The sequence below is a fragment of the Balaenoptera borealis genome (assembly GCF_965194805.1).
Source record: "Balaenoptera borealis genome assembly, chromosome: 20".
In the NCBI taxonomy this organism is placed as follows: Eukaryota; Metazoa; Chordata; class Mammalia; order Artiodactyla; family Balaenopteridae; genus Balaenoptera; species Balaenoptera borealis.
This window is the reverse complement of record NC_138879.1, coordinates 11317973-11333401: the sequence shown is the minus strand read 5'-3', so window position 1 is coordinate 11333401 and position 15429 is coordinate 11317973. Positions and strand designations below refer to the sequence as shown.

Sequence of the window (15429 nt, the reverse complement as noted above, 5' to 3'; positions counted from 1 at the left end):
TCTTCCTACAAGACACGCAACAGGGGCAACAGGAGGCCCTAACGGTGCCTAAAGGGCTACATATAAGGCAAATGCCTTCACAGTCACAAAGGCTCTCCACAAGCACAAGCTCAGAGGATGGAAAGAGTGTAACAGATCCCTTTTAGGTCTGTCACTTGATTTCTGGTCAAGCTTGGTATTTTTGGCCAACCATCTGATATCTCAAGCCTTCTTCCTAGTTTAAGTCTGATGCCCACTTTTTTTTTTACACTTGTTTCTCTATTTTTTTAATAGATCTTTATTGGAGTATAATTGCTTCACAATACTGTGTTAGTTTCTGTTGTACACCAAAGTGTACAACAGAATCAGCCACATACATACATATGTCCCCATATCCCCTCCCTCTTGAGCCTCCCTCCCATCCTCCCTATCCCACCCCTCTAGGTCATCGCAAAGCACAGAGCTGATCTCCCTGTGCTATGCTGCTGCTTCCCACTAGCTAACTATTTTACATTCGGTAGTGTATGTATGTCGATGTTACTCTCACTTCGCCCCAGCTTCCCCTTCCCACCCCGTGCTCTCAAGTCCATTCTCTATGTCTACCTCTTTATTCCTGCCCTGCAACTAGGTTCATCAGTACCATTTTTTTTTTTTTAGACTCCATATATATGCGTTAGAATACGGTATTTGTTTTTCTCTTTCTGACTTACTTCACTCTGTATGACAGACTCTAGGCCCATCCACCTCACTACAAATAACTCAATTTCGTTTCTTTTTATGGCTGAGGAATATTCCATTGTATATATGTGCCACAACTTCTTTATCCATTCATCTGTCGATGGACATTTAGGTTGGTTCCATGTCCTGGCTATTGTAAATAGTGCTGTAATGAACATTGTGGTACATGTCTCTTTTTGAATTATGGTTTTCTCAGGGTATATGCCCAGTAGTGGGATTGCTGGGTCATATGGTAGTTCTATTTTTAGTTTTTTAAGGAACCTCCATACTGTTCTCCATAGAGGTTGTATCAATTTACATTCCCACCAACAGTGCAGGAGGATTCCCTTTTCACCACACCCTTTCCAGCATTTATTGTTTCTAGATTTTTCTGATAATAGCCATCCTGACCAGCATGAGGTGATACCTCATTGTAGTTTTGATTTGCATTTCTCTAATAATTAGTGATGTTGAGCACCTTTTCATGTGCCTCTTGGCCATCCATATGTCTTCCTTGGTGAAATGTCTATTTAGGTCTTCCACCCATTTTTTATTTTTTATTTTTATTTTTATTTTTATTTTTTTTTTAGAAAAGGGGGTGGAGGGCTACTTTTATTAATTTATTTATTTTGGCTGTGTTGAGTCTTCGTCTCCGCGCGAGGGCTTCCTCCAGTTGCGGCAAGCGGGGGCCACCCTTCATCGCGGTGTGCGGGCCTCTCACTGTTGCGGCCTCTCTTGTTGCGGAGCACAGGCTCCAGACGCGCAGGCTCAGTAATTGTGGCTCATGGGCCTAGTTGCTCCGCGGCATGCAGGATCCTCCCAGACCAGGGCCCGAACCCGCGTCCCCTGCACCGGCAGGCAGACTCTCAACCACTGCACCACCAGGGAAGCCCCCACCCATTTTTTAATTGGATTGTTTGTTTTTTTGATATTGAGCTCCATGAGCTGTTTGTATATTTTGGAGATTAATCCTTTGTTGTTTCATTTGCAAATATTTTCTCCCATTCTAAGGGTTGTCTTTCTGTCTTGTTTATGGTTTTCTTTGCTGTGCAAAAGCTTTTAGGTTTAATTAAGTCCCATTTGTCTATTTTTGGAGGTGGGTCAAAAAAGATCTTGCTGTGGTTTACGTCAAAGAGTGTTTTTCCTATGTTTTCCTCTAAGGGTTTTATAGTGTCTGGTCTTACATTTAGGTCTTTAATCCATTTGGAGTTTATTTTTGTGTATGGTGTTAGAGAGTGTTCTAATTTCATTCTTTGACATGCAGCTGTCCAGTTTTCCCAGCACCACTTATTGAAGAGGCTGTCTTTTCTCCATTGTGTGTTCTTGTCTCCTTTGTCGTAAATTAGGTGATCATATGTGCATGGGTTTATCTCTGGGCATTCTATCCTGTACCATTGATCTATATTTGTTTCTGTGCCAGTACCATACTGTCTTGATTACTGTATCTTTGTGGTATAGTTTGAAGTCGAGGAGCCTGATTCCTCCAACTCCATTTTTCTTTATCAAGATTGCTTTGGCTATTCAGGGTCTTTTGTGTTTCCATACGAATTGTAAAATTTTTTGTTCTAATTCTGTGAAGAATGCCATTGGTAGTTTGATAGGGATTGCATTTAATCTGTAGATTGCTTTGGGTAGTATAGTCATTTTCACAATACTGATTCTTCCAATCCAAGAACATGGTATACTTCTCCATCTGTTTATGTCGTCTTTGATTTCTTTCATCAGTGTTTTATAGTTTTCTGAGTACAAGTCTTTCGACTCCTTAGGCAGGTTTATTCCAAGGTATTTTATTCTTTTTGTTACAATGGTAAATGGGATTGCTTCCTTAATTTCTCTTTCTGATTTTTCGTTGTTGGTGTATAGGAATGCCAGAGATTTCTGTGATGTCCACTTTCTTTTAACTACACTAACAAGTCTCAAACATTTGATAACAGGACACCTAACCACTCTTAAAAGATTACTGAAGACTCCCAAAGAGCTTTTTATATGTTACATTTATCAATATTTTCCATATTAGATGTTAAAACCAAATATATATATATATATATTTCCTTATTAATTCACTTAAAAATTATAAACTTATTACATTTTCAATAAAGATTTCTATGAAAAATAACTATATTTTCAAAAAAGTGTTAGACAAGTGACACTGTTTTTTGCAAATCTCCCAATGTCTGCCTTAATAGAAGACAGCTGAACTCTCACATTCTGCATTCAATCTGTTGTGATATGCTGTTTTGGCTGAAGTATGTGAGAAAAATATGGACTGAAAAAGACACATAGTTTGCAAAGGGCAGGAGTAACAGAATAGCAAAATAACTGGAAATATTCTTCTATGATATTACATCAAAACTCAGTAAGTGGTAGTTTCTTAAAGGTTTGCTGTAATCTATCTGAATAGAATAGAAAATAGAAAATTTAATCTATCCAAAACCAAAGCAATGACTCTTCATACCCTATTATGTTAAAATCCATTGGCCTAACTTTGGATCTTTTACCCATGGATGATTTTATAATATCATGAATTGGTCATTTGGAAATATTGGTTCACTGAATTATGCAGATGTTCCAAATGTGGACACATTTCATTCCACAATATAAGAAAGATCATATTCATTAATATCACCATCATCTCATCAGAAACATCTTTAAGTACTGGGAAGCTGGGAAGCTCACAGTGGCAGATACAGGTTTTCCAAAACTCTAATTTTCACTTGAAAGCTCAAATTTTATCACTGGCAACAAATACTGTCAGTTGTTTTCCTTGAAGTGAAGCTCACTTGGTTCGTTTTCCAGAAAATGTCCGCCAGAACCCAAGCCTGACCGTTCAGGGCCGGCCTGCCAGCCTCCTCCAGGTGCAGCTTGTGTTTCAGGAAGGGTAGCAACTGGCGCAGCCGGCAACCGCAGGTGCTCTTCCTCAGACAACCCTGCCTCGTGCAAAGGATAAAAAAGGCGTGTACCAAAGAGCCAAGATTTAAGAAAACTAATAATTTTAATGCTTTATCAAGGGCATTCTGAAGTGAAACTGGGATTTTTTTTTTTTACTGAGAGCATATGGCAATGAAGAAAACAATAACCACCAGCACAGTCAGACGCCACCATCTTGATTCAAGCTCAGGCACCAGCAGTTTCACCCACCCACAATCAGCGCAACTGTCAACATGGGGAAAAGGCCAATAACTAACATCTTCTATTATTATGAAAACAGTGTCGCCTCGGGGACCCGAGCGAGCACCGAGCACACGGTGAGAACAGCTAGGCTGCACCATCAGCATTGTTCTGTTGGTGGTTGACCATCACCCGCCTCATCTTCCCCATACATTTTGTTTCAGCCTCCATGGCCTCTCAGCAGGATTTTTCCAGTGGAGACACTGTGATACAGTTTTGCCTGTTTGTTTTTACCTGGGCTGTGTTTCTCAGATTCTGCTTCCTCTGTTGGAGCCCTGTAACTATGTCCCTTCAGGCAAGCCTTTTAAATCAAGCCCCAGTTTCCTCATCAATCACACATAGATAACGATCTCTGCTATTGAGCCTTGAAAGACATAATCTATGTGGAAGCCCTTGGTGAACGACTCATTTTTTCATCAGTACATTTTTATTGAATCCCTATTGTGTGCCAAGCACTGTCCTCTATGCCAGCAGAAACAAGGTTCTTGTTTTATGATTAAAAAGCTCACTTCTGGGGGTCAGGGTATAAAGAAAAATATCAGAGACATAAAGAGTGATCATGAGCGACTGGGGAGCTGCTTAAGATGGGGTGATCAGGAAAGGAAGTGACCTAGACACTGGGTGCAAACTACAAGAAGGAGCCAAGTGTGCAAAGGTCAGATGGAAGAGCATTCCAGGCCTTTCCATCCAAGAAGCAGAAAAGGCAGGTGGGGTCAGATCAAGAAGCTTTGTGAACCAGGGTGGAGTTTGTGTTCTACTCCAAGCGGCCTGGTAAGTAATGGAATCTGATTTACACTTTAACAAGCTCCCTCTGACCACTACGTGAAGAATCGATTGTAGGACAAGAGCAGACATAGGGAGACCAGTCAGGACACAATTCTAGCTATCCAGATGAAAGATGGTAGTTGCCTGGACTGGGCTCACATCGGTGGAGACAAAATGAGGTGGTCCAATATAAGATACAATTTGGAGGCAAAGTTGACAGGTTCTGCTGATGACAGACAGTACAATGAGCAGAGGAAGAAGAAATAATTACAGATAAATTCTAGATTTACAGTTTGAACAACTGAGTGGGTGGTGATGACAGTGTGTTGTGATGGAGAAAACCCAGGCAAAGCAGGCAATTAGGTACCTGAGACAAGAGTCACAGCATGTAGACGGCACATAAAACCATGAGACTAGATGAGATCAGCTAGCAAGAGGTGTACAGAGAAAAGAGAAAGGGCTCCAAGATCAAGTTCTGGAACACTCTACGCTCAGCTGTCAACCAGCAAAGGAGTCTGAGGAGGAGCAGTTAGTGACCTCAGAGGAAGACCTGGAGTTTCAGGAAGACACAGAAGCAAGTGAGGAAAAAGCTGTGTGAATGAGCGAGTGGTCCACCCTGGAATGCTGCTGAGAAGTCGAAAAGATAAGGACAGAGAGGTGACATTTAGATTTAGCAACAAATGATGACCTTGTGGAGGGCAGTCTGAGTGGCATGGAAGAGAGCCTAAATGGAGTAGATTGAGAGGATGCAAAGTGAGGAAACAGGAGTAAAGAAGGGTTTCCCCTTGCTCCAAAGACAACCTAAACATTTGACTGTCCATATATCAGTTTAATGTATCTACTTGGCTTCCTCCGTGGTTTATTCAAATATGGCTACAAAGCAAGGTGACTAAGTCTAAAGACTGGTTTGGGAAATGGCTTCATCATTTTATAGCTACATCTCCTACACACATGCAGGTATAGTGTCTCTGTCAATGGTTTTCTTTCAGAGCAATAGCTCTCAGGCTTCCCTGATTCCATCCCACATACATAAGGTAAAGCTCCATCTGAGACCAATTATCTCCACATGCCCACTTTGCGGAAAATGAACTCTGTGATAACTATAAAGTATCACAGTAAAACAAAAATGGCGGAGTTATATACAAATCTGTTTTAGCCATAGGCCTATGAATGATTCACTTCGAACTGTAATTCACATGTCTAGTTATCTGAAAATCACAAGTCAAAAATGCCAGTGAGGCATATACATATTTACTACACACAGAACCAAACAACAAACTTGATAATTTGATAATAAGAGTATTAAACTTACAGTAACTTAGTAATTAAAATGCAACAATAGTGGCATCTGAAAACCAGGAATGGTTCAATACCAAGACTGTGGGAATCCCAACCGAGAGCGGGCACGTGCTGTAGTTCTGTGAGGATGCCAAATGCCGAGAGGCAGAAAACTTGGAGTCATCACTCAACTTTGGTAAAGTTGTCAATTTTAGGAACCCTTAGCAACTCCACTAAATAGGACAACAGTAAGTAACTACTGATACATATACAATAAAAGTGTGTGGACTTGGGACTTCCCTGGTGGCACAGTGGTTAAGAAGCCACCTGCCAATGCAGGCGACACAGGTTCGAGCCCTGGTCGGGAAAGATCCCACATACCACGGAGCAACTAAGCCCATGCGCCACAACTACTGAACCTGCGCTCTAGAGCCCATGAGCCACAACTACTGAGCCCATGTGCCACAACCACTGAAGCCTGCGAGCCTACAGTCCGTGCTCCACAACAAGAGAAGCCACCACAATGAGAAGCCTGCGCACCGCAACGAAGAGTAGCCCCCCCTCACCGCAACTAGAGAAAGCCGCATGCAGCAACAAAGACCCAACACAGCCAAAAATAAATAAATAAATAAATAAAATTTATTTTTTAAAAAAAGTATGTGGACTTGCATATGGATCACAGGAAAAAGCAATGACTGAGTCTGCATTTAGGGCAGTCAATTGCCCACTGGAAGAAGTAGTCTACACAGGTCCTGGTACAGGACAACCGGGTCCACACCTGTTGCTTTACAATGATGCTGCATCATCAGACTGCTGGAGATCACCTCCAGCACAGGGAAACAGTCTGGCATCATGCCCATGTGCTCAAGATTCCTAGAATCTTGAAGTCACATATGGGTAACCCACAGGCAAGAGCCAACCCCACAAATGGACTGCTTCGTGTTTTGTAATATTCGAATTAGTTCCAATATTTTAAAATTGGAAAACTTCACATTAAAAAAAAAAAAAAAAGTTTTCTGGCTTCTCAAAGAAAAGAGAGAGAGAGGGAGACCTGGCCAGGACCAGCTGCCCTTTGAGCTGCAGCCTGTGCTCTTCAGCGCCTCACTGATCTCAGCCTCCAGAAAGTCAGGCACGAGTCAAACCTCAGCTACCATTTATCTATGAACCTGTGCCATTATTCTCCTTCTGTCTGGCCTGTTTCATTCATTTATGCTACCTTCCAACTCTCAGCATCATTTGGATCTGTACCCTTTATCCTAGCATAGTGTGCTGAAAAGGTCCCCTCAGGGTCTAACCAGGGGAAAGAGACTACAAGGATGTCCAGAGGCCAAGCTCTCACAAACTTAACTAAAAATGTTAGCTGCTGATCTTCTTCTTTATTAAACAACTTGCAAAGGTCGGACACAGCAAACTTTCTCCCCTGGATCTTTCTAAGTCAAAATCTCAGTAATTACTCTGACTCCCAGAACTTTTCTTCCTCTTAATAACCTATGAAGAGCTTACCAGGGAATGTTAATCATTCACAAATTGTTTTAATTAAAAGGTCAAAAATAAATCCATCAATCAGTTTTGAACAGTTTAAGCATGGGTTTAGAGTAGCAAAGGGAACCACATTTCAAAAGAAAAAAGAAAAAAAAGCCCTCCAAATAGAATGGAAAAAAAAAAAAAGATTAGAGTTAGTTTTAAAATGTCTTTTCATATATGCATAGGAACCACAAAAGCTTTAAACCATATAATTAGTACTAAAGATGTCCGTAAGACAAACTTTATACAATCTCTTCCAATGACCATCTTTTTAGTCTCTAAACTACTTTTGGATGAAACAAATTTTCCTAATAACAACTGAAGCACCAGTTACTAGTGACTGACTAGATAGAATTACCACAAGGGTAATCCTATATATGTTCAACATCATACACTAAAAACAACAATCTTATATAAACATATCCATAAACCCAGAGCAAGCACACTGCATTACAACACCAACTACCCCTCTTAGGCTAAAATGTTCAAATCAATAAAGACAGTTTTGAAGGAGAAAACAAAGCACAAAAAAAAACCAAAAACAAATTATAAGCGTGTATGGGTGAGACGATCCCACCCTTTTGCTCTGGAGGCCAGGAAATAGATGGTGGTTGATTAAGGACAGGTTTAACAAAATTGACTGTTTTCTTTCCTACTAGCTTCTTAAGTCACTATCCACACTCCAACACCATGAGGACCCCCTACCAGACCCAAGTTCCAACCCATCATACTCTATTATTAGAGAAATTGTCTCCACCTAACAGTATCGCGACACCACATAAAAGTACGAAAGTCTTGATTCAAGACAAACTGTTTAGAAGTCTATGATGAAGTTCACTGTAACTTTAAAATAACTTTGCATTAATTTGTTACTAGCTGAACATTTGCCAGTAATCTTGTTTCCTAGCATACTATATTAGACTTCTGCACTCCACCTAGCTTGGACAAAAAAAGTAAACTAGCCACTAAGTAGACTAACCACGTTGGGACAAATATTATATCCCAAGTTGTCTTTCCTCTAAGTGTTAACAATACAAAGTTTAACAGTACAAAGTATATCAGAGAGCATGTAAATAGTTGCAATGCTGTATTTTCTAACTTGCTTAACTTCCATTGTCTGAATTAGAACTTACTTTGAATCTAATTAACACTATCCAGTGAATAACTACTAACCAAAACAGCTTTTTCCATTTACAATTAAAAAATGGAGTCTGAAATGGTTTGTGCTTTTTGGTTGACTTGCAACATGTGGCTGAGAAAAAATATCGCTGCTCTCCCAAGGACATATTTCTGGCCCTGAACTTTCTTGAAAAAGTTATCAAGGTCTAAGGGACGCAGGCTCAATCCACTTACCCGATCCTTCATCCTCCAGCTCTGAGCTAAAGATTTGGAGCCTTCAATTTTCTCACAGTGCCTCTTTTTCATGAAAGCCAAAGGCAGGTTCCAGTCAGTAAGATCGGCCTCATCTTCCTCCCCGAGACCCAGGAGGGGCGACTGCAGCATCTCGGATTCCATCACCGGGGGAGGGGGTGGGGGAGTCCTGGGCAGCAAGCGCTCGAGAACCTCCAGCCTTAAAAACTAGTGTGTACCAGAATTGGTGAAATAAGAAACAGAGAAGGGGGATGTAGAAAAGGAAATGGATGGAGAGTGTGCGGAGACCCTCGCTGAGGCAAGAAGTCTGAGATCCTTCTCTCTAACTCTGCGCGAGAAGTCAGAAGGGGTGGGAAGAGCGGTGGGAAATGAGGGAACCCAAGGAGCTCCTCACAGACACACACGCCCCCAGATCCCAAGCCACCGGCTGCTTCTGAGGCTGTCCGTTCCCGGAGGGGCTGCGAGCGGAGCTGTCAAAGGCGTGCGAGACTCCAGGCCTCACGATGACCCTGCTCTCGGCCTCCAACGCCTCAGCCGATCCGAGGACAGGCAGGCCGCCCGCTCTTGGTGCCGGTTTGCCGACTGGGCTGAGGTCTTCGGCCGAGGGGAAGAGGTTCAGAGCGCCTCGGGTCTCCTACAGCCACTTTCAGCCCTGCGGATCTCGCACTCGCCGGAGCTGCTGCAACCAGAGCCAGGACGGGCCCATCGTGCTTGCCCGCAGCCGGCTCCTCAGCCCCGGGTCCGCGCGGCCTGGCCGGTCCTGGACTCCGGCCCCGTGGCTCTCTCCTGCCTGAGAACGAGTCCTGGGAAACGGGCGACACGGAGCCGCGGAGAAAACGCGTAACGTGGGCTTATTGGGTTTGGGGAGTTTTGCCCTCTGGCTTGAAGCTACAGTGAAACTCCTCTCATCAGCACATCAAGGAGGACGCCATATTGCCAAGACCCAGCATGCAACGCGATCTACGGCGTGGCGAACAAGCCAAACTTCCTCAGAGCGTTCTGGCCATGCTTCCCAGGAGGCAGCGAGAGGCGTCCCTTCCTCCCCGTTACCATCGTTACCACAATTAAGCTTTCTAGAGTTTATGGCAGTTAGTATAATAGATGCGTCATATCAAAGTCAGTCCTATAAATGAAACTGTGTTATTTGGAAAAAAGCTTTTTATTATTACAAATGGACCTACATGCTTCTGAAATTAAAGGATTCGACCCCTTGTCCAGATTTTGAAAAAGCAGCAAAAGCTTCAGAAAGAACAATTGATAACATTACAAAAGAAGATAGTATTGGGGGGGTAGGGGTGTAGTATCCTCCACAGTATCAATCAGATTTTCTTTTTTATTTTCAAGGAACACTAAATGAAAAAATTAATTTCGACAATTATAATTTTTTGCTTAATCCATCTTATTTTCTGTGCGGTTTATTCTTATTTTGATAGAGCTTCATGTGCAAACAACTGAACGCTACAGATTTCTATGCGTGTCACGCCTCCTGCGTTACTTTATTGCTGTATTCCATAAACATTGTGTATTTACAGTTTGTGGATAACTGTGTCCCATGCGGAGGGATTATAAACCCCAAGCAGCATGTGGTGCCTGCCTTCAATAAACATAGTGTCTAGTGAGACACAGATGTAACCGTTAGATAGAGCCGGGCAGAAGGCAAAGAGGCTCGTCTTCCCCTCTGCATTTAGGTTTTGAGGTCAGGCCCACCTGTATCTGCATCTCAGCTGTATCACTTTCCATGTCTGTGACCTTGGTCAATCCCTTAACTGGTTCAGCCTCACTTTCCTCAACTATAAAACTGGGTTAATATAATACCCACCTTGAAGGATAAAATTAACCCGTGTAGGTATCTGGTATATAGTGAGTGCCCAATACAATTCCAGCAATGATGCATCTATAGCTGGAGTGAGATCTAGCAGCCCTGTGTGCTTTACTAATCTAAAACCTCAGGGTGGGCTCTGGAAGAGACCCTTTTTCTCAGTGTGGTTTCCTAGGGCTTTGACACAATGCGGCAGCCCATATAAAAATCCTGATGGCATTTGTGTTCCTTTCAACAGCCGAGTGAATAGTGCAATCCCAGATCATTCTCACCTAGCACGTCACAGGCATTTAATTAAAATTCTTGGATTAAATCATTACCATTCTAAACATTTATTCAGTTATTACATCCTGATGAGCCCAATCCTCCCATTAAACTCAGGGCAAATTCACCAGAACAGAAATAGAGGCTAAAATCTGCCTTTTCCTTGCTCTCTGTGTTGACAAAATATCCCCCACAGTCACCAGCAGAGGCTTCAGGACTGCAGGGTCCTGAGAAGACCCCACTCTCACCTGAGGGCAGCAGCATAACTCCAGCTCTGCCCTGTCACCCTGCAGCACACAACAGTGAAGGTCAGGGTCCCCAGGCACTCTTGCAGGAAGCAGCAGTTACAGAAAAGCAGCAGCATTAAACCCATTCATTCCTAACTAGCCCTGTGACATGGGAAAACCCACTTAATCTGTGTGAGATTCAGTTTCCTCACCTATGAAGTATGTCACCTGGGGAAATCTACTCACCCTGTCTGACATTCTAAGCGAAGGTAGTAACGGAGCCCGTGGAACCCAAAACTGGCAGGTTTTCAGAATCACCTGGGAAACTATTTTAAAATAAAGATTCACCCATACCTACTGAATCACGGGGAGAGGGAGGACAGGGATTCAGGATCTCTATTTTTAAATCAGGTAACCCTGATGATAACTTAAAATCAGTCAGATGTGGGGATACTGGACAATATTCTCGTTGAGGATATTGAGGATATTAGGCAATATTCTCCCCCAATGATTCTGTTCCAGCCCCATGGTGGGCCCTCAATAACTATTTGTACTGAACAAATGAATACTATGAAGCAATTATCCAATCTTCCATCTAATACATCAGAACAAGACACCCTCTCCCCCAAACTACATAACAAAACACGCCCTCTACTGTTTTACAAATGTGACCCCAGAACCAAGAGGCCTTTAGGGTCCATGTCCTGGACTGAGGGTTGGATGCAAACATTCTGTCCCCAGCCCACCACCAATTCCTGCAGAATTGCCAGAGCCTCTGCCCTCCTCTGTCCTCAGTCTCCACATCTGAGACAACAGAAACTTAAAGAAGGTGAACCTCTAAAGACACTTCGGGGTCAAAATTCTGTGATTCATATAAAAACCAGAAATGGGCAGATGAAAGCCCAGCTCCCAACCTGAAGTTTCAAGAAGGGGCTTGAATCATTTCACAGCATCATGACTTTTAAAAGAAACCTCTTCCCAGTGTGCCATGAGCGGCTCTATTCAAGTCCCAGATAAGCATTTGGAAGCATGGCTCTAGGTTTCCAGAAGACAGCGAGCGTCGATGACTAATAACAGGCTGGAAATTCAAGGGCTAACTTTTCTCACCTGGGTGATCTCATTACCACGGCGTATGATCGGCCAGCCACTTGGGCCTGCCGTTCTGATTCCCAATATCTCCAATTCTTCACAAGCAAGGACATCTCCTGCTTGCCACAAAGCCTCTAAATAAGATACTTTAATCATGAAAACAAGTTCTACAAATCTCAAAAAATGCGTAAAACCTGATCTGGTTCAAGCTATGGAAGGGGAGAGAATGTTAATGAAATCCTGCTGGGGGTAAACATCAGGCTGCCAATGTGGAACTGGGAGAGAGAAGGGGCTTTTAGGCCCAGCTCTGATGTGAAACAACAGAATAACATTTGATCTTCCTGTACAGAGAGGGGGGACCTTGTCTTACAATATGAAGGTCCAGCAGAAGACCCCTTCCAGCCCAAAATCTCAGGGGTAAATTTGGGATAACAACTGGGGCAGGGAAAGGGTCTGAATAGATGCCTTGGGAACATAGCATGTTGCCCAGGAAGAACCAAGGAGGCTGGGTTTTCACAGCCTTCAAGCTCAGCTGTTGGCTAATCTTCTCTCAAAACACAAGACCATCACAGCCGAGGCGTTCCATTTGCAGGCAGGACAGGCTGCGTTCCATCCTCCAATATTGCAGTTTCTCCGCTAAATCAATCAAGGGCACTGAATGTGTTTTGTCATCAAGAATCAGGAGCAAGCCTGGAGGTCAAGCAACTCAAGAAAACCTGTGCTTCGCTGAGCTATTATTTTCCATGCAGGGAGACCAGCCAGCTCCCACCCTTTCCAGAGAAATCTATGCTTAGCTTAAAAGAAACAAAAATAAAGTACTTTGCCATTGTCTGAGCATCATTACTCTGTTTTCAGCAGAATCCAAGCCACTCCTCCCTCTGCAGGTCAGATGTTTTGTTGACAGAGAAGTGAGAAGAGAGAAAGGGAAGTAACAGCACCCGCAGTTGGAGACGCTGGCTTTGAGAACCCAAACGAGCCCACCTCCCTCTCTGCCCATTCCACCGTCTAAAAATATGGCAGTGTTTGTGTATGTGCTTTTCACCTCCTATTGCATATCTTTCTATTTTATGTACAAATTTTTACACTGAGCAAGTAAGGTTTTGGGAAGCACAAACAAACAACAATGTTATTCCATTTTAAAAAGGAAGTGACCCCTGAGTAGCATGGGGACTATGGTAAAAGATTCCTCTTATTGAATAAACTTCACCCACTATCCACATTTCTTCTTTCAGAATTGAGAATTTTTGCACAGCCTCAGCCTTAAAGAGCCACCCGAGAAGGAAACACACAAGGAAGGGGACAGAAGTGGATCCTTCACCCCTGGCCCTTTCCTTCCCACTCTGGGGGCTATTTTGCATAGGGTGGTGAAGAGCTATCTGGGGACCCTAGAATTTGGAGCAAGGTGAGGAGTGATGGAGTTGGAAGGAAATGTGTCTCAGGTCCAGTCACCATTGGGCCCAGCTTGCAGCACAGGAGCCCTGACCCGTCAGTCTGGAGGCCTGGTGCTCCCCACTCCAAGCCTTCACTGAACCAGACACCACTGTCCACAGCCCTTGTAGAGAAGGGACGAAAGCCAGTACCTTTCCCAGTCACAAGTTCATTCATGTGAGCCCCGTCTTCCTCCCCTAGAACCTGGAGGTAGAATCACTGGGATGTGGTCTATGCCCAGGGCAGAAAGAGTGCCTAAAAAGAAAAAAGAGGAAAAAAGGAAAGCTTTTATGATAGAGACTATACTGAGAAAAATTGTTATCCAATAAAAAAATATGCAAATGGAATTTTATAACCTTTTATTTTAATAGTATTGCCTACAATAAGATTCTACCTTTATGAAAATACAAATAATATCACCACTGTCTCTTTTTAAATTCCCCATTTGTTATTTTATGTAATATTCACATCTCATCAATGATTCTCAGGTTCTCAGTGAGCACGAGGTCCTGGGGGAGCCAAGGCTAACCCAACCGTTGCCTCTGCCTTTAATAGGGGGCATTAGAGAATGTGCCAGTAACTAAAATATTGTAATCCTGATAGTGTTTGTGGTGAGCCAAGCCCTTTTCATAAGAATTAACTCCTTTAATCCTCCTAATAACCCCCTGTAAGCCTCCTGTATTAGATCCACTTTACCAGTAAGGAACTTGAGACAGAGAGCAATTAAACAGCTTTCTCAAGATCTCCCTGCTGGCCAGGGCTGGGCGAGAGTCCAACCAGCATGTCTAAGGCCAGGACCTGGGAGCCATGAGAACCTCCTTGGGCCCTTGGGAGTCACACCTACCAAAGTTCAAATCCCCACTCTGGCGTTTCTGTGTCCTGGGACCCAAGGGAAAGGTGCTGAACACACCCCAGCCCCAATTTCATGTGTAAAATAGGGAAACTAATAGTTTCTGTTTCGTAGCGATGTTATAAGTGTCAAATCAGCTAGTGCCAGGCACACAATAAGCATTCAATAAAGGCTGTTTTTATTAACAAACTGCTATAAGAACCAATTCCATGTAGGAAGATTAAAGAGGCTTCTTGGAAAACACAGCATGTGTGCCTGAGCCTCAAAAGTGGATTTCTTTTTTTCAAATAATTTAAATTGTTTTTTTCCAAATGAAAACCTTACACTTGGGGTGGGAAGGAGAGGTCAGAGTGGGATGTCTCGTTTTTCACGGGAGATGTCAGTGGATCAGACTGTAAACTGATTTTTAAAAAGTAAAGAAAGAAACACACTATGTAGAAATGCTGAACTGAATGTTAGAAGAAACAGCCCAATGTGTAGACCATCTGCTCCAGGCGTGGGGTGATGTGGGGCAGGGGGCAGGGACCACCACCTTCCCTGCATTATAATCCCAGAGATAATATTTGACACTTTAAACAGTATCACATAGTACATTGACAATTTTTCTTAAATTTAAAAAATAAAAGTAATAGATATTTGCTGGAGGAAATTGGAAAATGTCAATGTCAATGTCAAAAAAAATTACCCATCAGTCCACAGCCTAGAGTAACTACTGTTTCCATTTTATGTATTTCCTTCTTGCCTTTTCTTTCTGGCTTATATATATTTAAAATTATATTTGCATTTTACATTAAAAAATAACATTATTCTGAAACATTATTTTGAAAGTAAAGCAGAAACACTTTTAATTCTATTGCACACACATAACTGCTCTTAATATTTCTTTGTATAGCCTTCCAGTATATGTTATAAATATTTATTATAAATGGACATACTTATTTGTAAGGTTT

At 42.6% G+C, this 15429-nt stretch overlaps 1 protein-coding gene across 6 annotated transcripts in view; it reads right to left on the bottom strand.

Moving 5' to 3' along the window:
- RPTOR (regulatory associated protein of MTOR complex 1) overlaps positions 1-15429 on the bottom strand; it is a 451485-nt gene that overhangs the window by 334888 nt on the left and 101168 nt on the right. Inside the window, exon 1 of one of the 6 annotated variants that reach the window (XM_082372795.1) lies at positions 8785-13710. The exons of 3 other annotated variants lie outside the window; for them this stretch is intronic. In XM_082372795.1, coding sequence (XP_082228921.1) covers positions 8785-8946 — 162 coding nt within the window. In that variant the 5' untranslated portion in view covers positions 8947-13710. Of the gene's footprint in view, positions 1-8784; positions 13711-15429 lie in introns of those variants that run through there. 2 more of the 6 variants (XM_082372794.1, XM_082372796.1) reach the window with 2 other exon arrangements.